The sequence below is a fragment of the Alligator sinensis genome, unplaced genomic scaffold (assembly GCF_000455745.1).
Source record: "Alligator sinensis unplaced genomic scaffold, ASM45574v1 scaffold273_1, whole genome shotgun sequence".
Taxonomy (NCBI): domain Eukaryota; kingdom Metazoa; phylum Chordata; order Crocodylia; family Alligatoridae; genus Alligator; species Alligator sinensis.
The window spans coordinates 3,512,195-3,521,466 of NW_005841943.1; the positions used below are offsets into that span (position 1 = coordinate 3,512,195).

General features: G+C 39.2%; 1 protein-coding gene across 2 annotated transcripts in view; it reads right to left on the bottom strand.

The window, feature by feature from the left end:
• The window catches only part of LRRC69 (leucine rich repeat containing 69), a 61,917-nt gene that overhangs the window by 9,930 nt on the left and 42,715 nt on the right, over positions 1–9,272 (bottom strand). For both annotated transcript variants that reach the window (XM_025199419.1, XM_014518216.2), the window contains exon 7: positions 5,051–5,230. In XM_025199419.1, coding sequence (XP_025055204.1) covers positions 5,051–5,230 — 180 coding nt within the window. The remainder of the gene's footprint in view (positions 1–5,050; positions 5,231–9,272) is intronic.

The window sequence follows — 9,272 nt, forward strand, 5'->3', positions numbered from 1 at the left end:
CTGCAAAGTAGATGTTAGTGATACACAGGTGGTTTAAGATATGGAGTTCGAGAAGACATTGGCCATTTTCATTCATTTTCCCAATGCCATGACAACCCAGATAGGTTGGCCAAAAGTTGTGATCTGTGCCTACTCCAGTATTAAAATCCCCTAGGAGAAGCCTCTCGTTTCATGGTAGGTGCTCAGTGACGTGATATACATCATAGAAGTTACCTTTATCATCTGAACTTGCCTATAAAGTTGGTGCACAGGCACTAATATTAACAAAACCATCAGTTGACTAGTCAGAGTGAGATGATGTGATCTGATGTTCCAGTGGGGGTCGCAATGTTTTTGACCAACCTGTTGCAAACTGCAAATCCGACACCAAGTAGGCAAGTATCTTCTGCACTCCTGCCTTCGCATAAAAAGGCCTCATGAATGGAGTCTGAGTTGGTCAATCTTGTCTTCTGCAAGGCTGCAACTTTGATGTTAAGTTTTTGCAGCTCTTGATCAACTTGTGCAGTCTTCCAGACACTATCCATCATCTATAAATTGTCATTCATGCCAGGACACATGGTCCTGACCTTCCAGCTTCCCAGCCAGAAGATTTTAAGGTTTCTTTTCTTGTTGGTTGGTGCCTGATTTGACATCTCTTTTTCAACTTTTGCTCTAGCCCCATGTAGCAAATGAGGCAGGCAGACCATGATGGGTCAGCACCTTACTGGCTGGGGGCTGCCCAGTGTAAGGCCAGCAGTAGCTGACCAGTGGAACACAACTGGTTCTTCCCACTGATTAAGGTGATCTGTGGTGCTCTACTTTATGCCATTTCAGTTGAGCTTATAACCCATGACTGCCCCCTTCTGTGTTGTGCCCATGCATGTAGCAAAGATGGAGTATCCTCTCCATTCAGTTTTGGCTGCAGTGGTCTGGGCAGTTGATATGGAGGCACTTGAGTTGCCTAGATATCCATGTCCCCCGTTTGGCCTAGCTGGTTGATCCCAAAGGAATGGCAGAAGCCAGTATGTTTAGAGCCAGCTTGGCTTCAGGAGATGCCAGTATGAAAAAAATCTTTAATCTGTACATCTTTCAGGGCTCTCCTCCTAGACAGGTTGCCAATCAAGGCTGGAGAGCACAGTCTACCCTGCCATGGCATCTGCCTTTTGGTGGCATTTCTTCCACCAGGGGTAAGGACTAGTACCACCTCCCCACCCCTGGCTGCTCCTCTGCCTGAAGCTGTTGGCATCATACAGATTGCTAGGATATCTTCTGCCACTCAGCTCTCGTTGACAGCTGCAAGTATTACTGTCTACTGTCATAAGGGTAGCAGACCTGGCCTGGACTGACCTGAGTATGTACAGAATATGCTTCTTTAAAAAGAAAAAAATCTCTTTAAGGAAGCATATTCTGTACATATTTATATAATCCAAGATATGAATACCACCAGGAAATTCTAACAATGTACTCCAAGGAGTAAAGAACTAGGAGTTTGGAGACCTGAATACACTCCTCATTTTACCAGTAACCTACTCTGAATCTTTAGACAATGCTTCATTAACAATATATAAAGTAACAAATGGGCAAAACTGTAAGAAGCATATTACAGTTAATGAAGTTTTAGATCTAATAGTATATGCCCAAGATTTGCTGTATCTCTGTATATCATACCCAGAAGCACCCCATAGATAGGCATACACTCAACCTTTCTACTCATCCCACATCAAAATATAAACTTCCTAACAACCCAATTCTTTTTTCTCCTGTGCTACTAATGCTATAGACAAGTCACTTAACCTCACTGGTTTTCTATTCTAGCAAAATTAGTACCCATATCCCAACAAGAGTGAAGAGTGCCAGCAAGAGTGAAGTTACCCATGTGCTAAACTGCTGGCACAGAAACCCCCCAAGTATATTTATATAATCAAGTTATGAAAATCAAGTTTATAATAGGCATATCGTTTATTCCTCACTCATAATCAAAGGATGAGGGAAGATGAAGTGTGATACTTAGCAGGCTTGCTTCTAATGCTCAGAATATGGCTGTAATGTTTATATGATTGATGACATGTCTACTAACAGTTGCAATTGTTGCAAATTATTGCAAGGCATCAAATTAAGAAGCACATGGATTTCTGTTTGAAAATGCGGACTAGAGTGTTACTCAGAGCTGTACACCATGCCAGCCAGGAATGCTTTAAAAGGTTACTTGAATGCACCTCCCTCCTTTCTCCTAATTTTATATCTGAGTTGCTGCTTCCTAATTTATATAGATCTGCTCTCCCATCATTCACAAAGGGCATATTTTAGGGAGGAGAGTCTCTAAATATGTATGTAAACGCTTCCACATGAATAAATGCTACAGATGTAAAAGTGAGCAAAAATTTAATACATGTCAGCTGTTCCACAGTAACTGTGTGTGCATCCTCTTAATCCATAGTAAATGAAAACTCTAAATTCCCATTCCTCTTAACCTTGAAGTAACTTGCTCATTGGCTCCATAGTACAAAATTCAAACTCTGGATGGCAACTTTCAAATTCAAGAGGACAAGACACTGTTTGTAAATGTAACAGAACTACCTCATTTTTCTCTAGAGAACTTAAAGTCCTGTTAAGTATACATATTTTGTATGGTGAACATTTGGAATAATTCCTTCTAATTGTAAAGATACACATATTAATACAATTCACCTCTCATACTATAGAAAAATTCCAACTTTCTATTACTCCTCTGAAAATTTGTGTCTGAACAGTAGAAAAAAAGGAAGTAATGGAGATAAAAGAAAGATGACATACAAAGCAGCAGAATAGAGCATTTTAAAAATTACCAGAGAGGTACCAAGATGTATATATTTTTAAAAACAAAACCAAACACAAACCCGTAAGTCTTGATGAAATAATATATTTTATATATACTCTTAATGAAAGTTGTTCATACCTCCAACATCCCAGAATGTGACAAGAACACTCATGTGTAATTAGGAATTTGATATTATTTATCCTTCTTTTGTGCTTCAAATATTTAAACAAACTAACATGAAGCTATAACATAACAAATTTGTTACTTGGTCTATTTTAATTATGAACTTCATATGCTTTTTCTCTGCTGACTATATTCTGTTTAACCAGAGGAAGCAATTTTAGCTTTTATAACACAAACAAACCATCAGTTCAATTAATGCTATCAACTTGGGTGATATATGATTTACTTCTCCTAAGCTAAATGTGTTACAAAAAGAATGACAGTTATGATATTATATATATTTTTTCATAATACAGTTTTTCAAGCCATGCTTGGAGGCAGACTCACTTTAACCTTCTTCAAGAGCAGTTTTGAATTAAATTACATCATTTAGTACAGGTTTGAAAATTAATTTAGCATACAAGTCATTTGCGCCTTAAACTCCATTACTTTAAGAGGGTCTAGGGAAAAGTTAAGATCAGCAGAGTAGAGAAATGAAATTCAAGTACATGTTTTGAGAAGTGGATGGGTCAGAGAAGTGGTAATGGAATTCTGAGCCTTTTGTTTCCAAGTCACTGATTTTGTTATGGCCTGCATCAGTAATAACTCAAGTTGTTACTACAACTTAAATGTTGGCCAATTTGTTATTAGTTTGTTGGTCCAAGTCCAGCCCCTAATGAGCAAAATCTGTATTAAAAATATACATATAGCTGGAATTCTTTCTGGAAGAGAGACTAAGGTTTAATAGGGAGAGAAAGCATTACCTTCTCTTTAAAAGAACTTTTTCAGGTGAGGTTTAATACATGCATAGTAATGCAATAAGATAGTTATAACTGCAACTAAAGATAGCACAGCATTTTAGTAAAATATTTGTTACTGTATCAAAAATGTGCCATAAAAATTCATCTAAATTTGTTGGGATGGTAATTTTGTCATTCAAACAGAAAACTGCCTGAATCATAGGCAAAGAATTAGAAAGACAACATACTGCCAAATGAGGTACCTAATGAAAATCTGAAAGAGGAAGAAAAATATTTGTTAATGAAATTTTTGAAAGTGTTATAAAAGTAAAAGGCAATTAAAATATCACTACAAAGAGAGACACTTAGAAACATGGGCCAAAAATAACAAATTCCAATTTTACGTAAAATAAAATCATAGGGGACATATGCTCATGTGCCCAGTAGTGGGAAAAATTAACTCTTTAGAAGGAGGCATTACATGGACATGTAGCACAACTGTCAAAGGGCAAATATATTCCAGTTAAAGCACATGGAAAGGCTGTGGGAAAGCAGACTTAAGTAACAGCTTTAGCTTCCCCAAATATAGCACAGAGAGATTACCAGGACTAATGGAGATGGTTTAGCAGAATAATGTTTTATGTGAAAAGGATTAAAGAGCTACATACTATAGTTTGCCTAGGAAACAAATGTAATGGATTGGAACTAGTTTTCAAACACCCAAACGGAATAAATACCAAGATGATAAAAAATGATGGACCTTGATACATAACACAAATAGGCTGAATAGCTAGGAATGTTCTTGCGGTTGTTCTAACTTGTGCTGGCTGGCTATGAAACTCAAATAGATCATCAACTAGCAAAGGATTGCAAGAGAGCAGAAAACAATTAGCAAGCCTCTGTGTTGTTCATCAGGAGCTGTAAGGAGGCATGGGAAGCTATCAGCCAGCTCTTCCAAATCTATGTCAGCTGGGGGAAATCATCACCTACTGAGATTCATAACTTTTCCATCCTTTTGATTGGGTGAAAGTTGGCCCAGGAATTGTGGATTATCTTTTCATTAAAAGATCAACACCACCTCAAATACCGTGAATTACTACAATTAGGTTACAGGCCACTTACTGGTTCTTCTGATTTAAGTGGTATTTCCCCTAAATTTTTCCCTTCCTGGTTCTGTATAAATAATAGTTATTAAAACAATTTCAAACAATCTGCACAATGAAAAAACTGTGCCTAGATCCAAATCTGCAAGGTTATAAGAACCACCGCCCCCTTTGTCTTTTGCAGAGAATTGTTAGCATATTGAAGGATGATGCTCATGAAGTTTAACTAGCACCTACCTATAAACTGTAGGAAGGAAATTCATATTTACCTGCTTTACATGCATAAAACACACACATTCCAGTCGTGTTGTCAGGAATGCTTGCCCACAAACAGCGCACACACATTTTTCAGAGAGCAGCTTGCCCACTTCTTGATTCTGTTTGACTGCTGTCTGTAGAACAGAATCCTTTTCATTCAGCTCTCTCAAAATAAATCTTGCCGTCATTTCCTGGATTGAGACATGCAGAAAAGAACTCTTGAAATATTTCGAACAATAGCAAGTATTAGTTCAAAATCAATACTATTTTGCCACCTAAATTGGAATAATGACTAATCCTGATACTGGAAACCATTTCATGCATGTAAGTAACAGTCAACAAGATACAAAAAAAAAGGCCAAGAAATCTGTCAGTTCTGGAGCCAAGTAAGAAACAGTTTTCCTAATCCATAAAATGTATTTAGATTTCAAAAGTTTCCCCATTCTACATACTGATGTAAGCAAAACCTTTCAAAGTTTTTTTCCACAAAAAGCAGGGAGAAAAATAATAATCCCTCCCTCCCCCCACATAGCCAAAAGCCTAATTGGAGGGATATGGGAATCAAGCAGAACAGGGACTAGAAGCTGGATTTCCCAAATCCTAGATCCACAGGCTACAGGCCAAGCAGGCTGGCATCTTTTTCTCTTACCCTGAGAAAACATAGAGAAAGATACTTGTATGTTTCTCATGAAGTCTCAGGTTTCTTGTGACAAGTAATTTTGTTAAAAAATTCCTGAGTAGTTTTCATTCCACTTACAAACTTGTTCTGGGTAGAAGCATTCACATGCAAATCTATTAAGAAAATCCAGGCCTACAGTTTTTGTTTTACATTTTCCTGCTTAAATTTAAAGATTTTATCCTTGAGACAAGTTGTTGTATGTACAGAGGATAAGTCTAATCAACATTTTCCAAACTGTCTTTCTGTCCTGCCTTTCTTTCTATCTGAGGAATCTCCATGAGAATTATTTCTGTGTGTGAGACTGATTCTTATGCACTGTATCTCTTTTGGCTAAAAGCAAAAAACAGCTCCTAATATTTTTGCTAATGCAAGACAATGGAGATAAATTGATCGCTCTCTTCTATATAACACAAACTTTTACTTATTTGGAGCCATAACAGGCTTCCTCCTCAGTCTTTTCTTTTTTAGACTAAATAAACCCAATTCCTTTAACCTTCCTCTGTGGATTATGATTGCTATTGCGTTATTCTTGTTGTTCTGAACTCTATCCATGAGGAAGAGATCAGCTTTTTTATGCAGAGCACTTTAGCACTGATTCACTTAACAGCTATTCTTTAAAAACAAAATTATCCATTTGTAATAGGATTAGAAAGTGAAACTTGTTTGATCTGTTGGTTTTCACAGGCAGTTTGTTACTGTAATATAAATTCTTCTCCGTTCATATCTGGGTCTGTACTGCAAAAGGCTCATTGTTGAAACCTGCTTATTTGGGGGAACAAGGTCTAATTCCCAGTGAACTCTGCTGTACTACAGTTATATGCTAGATCAAAGGTAGGCACATTTTTCAAGTGAGATCAGCCGCCGGGTGGACCCCCCTCCCTCAGCCAGCGAGACCAGCTGCTGGGGGAACCCCCCCCACCCCTCAGCCAATGGGAGGTCATCATCCCTACAAGTGCTGGTGACCTTGAGGACCATCCCTAGCTTCCACTGTGCCTGTACCTCTTTTTTTTTTTCTTTAAGAGGACTGCAACGTTCCTATTAAACCAAGAGGGCTTTCCAGCCCTCCTGCTACCTTTCCTCTTTGCAGGAACGGTGTTGTTTTGTGCTTCGAAGATCGTGTCCTTGAGCAACAACCACTCTTCATGCACCCCACTGGCCTTCCCTTCCTGGTCCTTCATCGCCTCCCCACCTAATGCTCTGAGCCTGTCAAAGTCAGCATTTTTTAAGTCCAGGGCTTCTATTCTGCTGGTTGATTTGTTGACCTTGCGGCAGACAGTGAACCTGTTAATTTCATGGCTGCTGTCACCCAGGTTACCCTCAGTGTTCAAGCCACACACCAGATTATCTCCCTTAGCCAAGACCAGGTCTAGGAGAGCGTTACCCCTGGTTGGTCCTTGCACTTCCTGGGTCAGAAGCAGCTCCTCAGTTGCCCCAATTTGCCCCCCCCGCAGGATAGTCTTGCTGGATCCAAGCACTTTGTAGGCTGGATCTGACCCCTGGGCCATTGGCTGCTGACTCCTACGTTAAACAGTATAGCACAGACCTGCCCATGTGGCCAGGCAGCACATGCTTTAGTATAAATCATTGCCTTAACATGCATTGAGCTTGAGAATTAGTCTGAGAATCAAGAAAGTTATGAAGAGCCAGTCCCACTAAAACTACCATATTTACTCAAAGCTAAGACAAAGTTTTTGCCTCCCAGTCAGCATGGGAAGAAACCCCTCATATTAAATTTGCATACAAAGTGGAAGGGTGGGGGTAGGTAGCTGCTGCATCTACTCTGGTCCTGAGCCCAGGACAGGGTCAGAACCAGACCCACAGCAGCCTCCTCCTCCCCATCCACTTGCTCTCTGCAGCTTCTTTCCCCCTTTACTATCAGGTGCAGCTCAGCACCAGCTTGGATTGGGTTCCCTCCTGGGCACAAAGCACATGGAAACTCTGTCTCCTGCCCAATGAATCAGCAGTGCCAACATTGCTGCATGGCCCCCTGCCCAACCAATCAGCAGTGCCAGGACTGCTGCATGGCTGGCAGAGGCTGAGCTTCCACATGCTGTGCTGCTCCAGGAGGGAAGAGAGCCTAAGCAGCATCTGACAGTAAAGGAAGCGAGGAGAAAGCAGCAGAGACCAGGGAATGGAGAAAGGGGCAGAAGGCTGCAAACTGTTGGGAGGAAAGAGGGCAAAGGGTCTATTTGACACTCCCTCCCCTCCAGCTTACCCTGCTGCAGCAGTTCAGGGGGAAGAAGTTAAGACAACCCTCTAATAATTAGATTCTATACCTGGAAAATTATAACAAATTTATAATTGTTCTATATATGGAACCTAATTATTGGGCGGTTGCCTTAAATTCAGGGTTGACTTACATTTGAGTAAATACTCAAAAACATAAATGTAAATAAATTGTAATAGCAAATTTAATAGTGAAATACAAATAAGATATAAATGACCCAACAGCACAGGTAATGCATATCAAGCAAATAAATTAAATATAGAAAGTGCACATTTAGCTAAATTCATAACAACCTTATTTATATTTGAAAGCAAATTAATCTTAAAAATTGTAAGTCTTAGGGTCTTAAAAAGCCTTTAGCAGGTAGCTAGCTTATTAAGGAAAAGGACTTCTCACCTAGGTTTCAAATTAAGTTTTAAACGGACTCTTATCTTAGTTTATCTGCAGCTGAGCTATTCAGCAAGAACTGTAGTTTAAGGCTGGAAAGCAAAGATTCCAAGATGAACCCAGAGTTTTATACTCTGTTGCTTGGCTAAAATATCAAAAAAGTTACTAAATAAAGTAAAAATATAAATGTTCATAATGGGCATTACTTTCATTAATATTCAAGTCCCTATTTTATTACATATCTAAGCTATATCTCGTCTAAAATTAGCCGTGTCTAGTATCAAACCACCAAATGTACCCTAACTTTTAGCACAACCTTTAACTTAGTTATTTTTCCAATCCATCTTTCTTGAATTTTCTAAAATGATTCGCACCTTGTGACATCCTCTGGTCATTTCCTTTGCATCTTATTCCCTTACATAAACTTTGGTCAATCAAATGTAAACAAATGCTCTACCAGACAGCCATTAAGCAACTCGAAGCCTATTATAGTCTGCACATGGCAAGGAATTTATTAAGAGTTTAACTGCTCCTTAATCCATGACCTAAAGGGAGCATGTCATTAGGAAGCTGTGTCACAGTGTACACAGTCAAGCAACAAAAGCCCTGGAAGGGCTGAAATGTTTCTTGCTGAAATGTATAAGGTGGCTAATTGATTCCAACCACCAAGAACACAGAAAGGTGACAGACCTGATCAGCAGTTTAGACAACAACCCCATTCATGCAATACTGAGTTAGGCATCCCCCACGAAAACAGGAAAGCGCAATGTTAACGACTGTCACTAATCTTACACAGGGAGGAATTCAAAGCAAAAACATTCAGGTAATCAACAGGTAACAGATATTAGGCAAATTGTGATGATGTACACAGCATTACTGAGTTGAACATCCACCTTCCTCAAATGCAGTTTCCCAACCAAGAAATAAAATATTCAGCAGG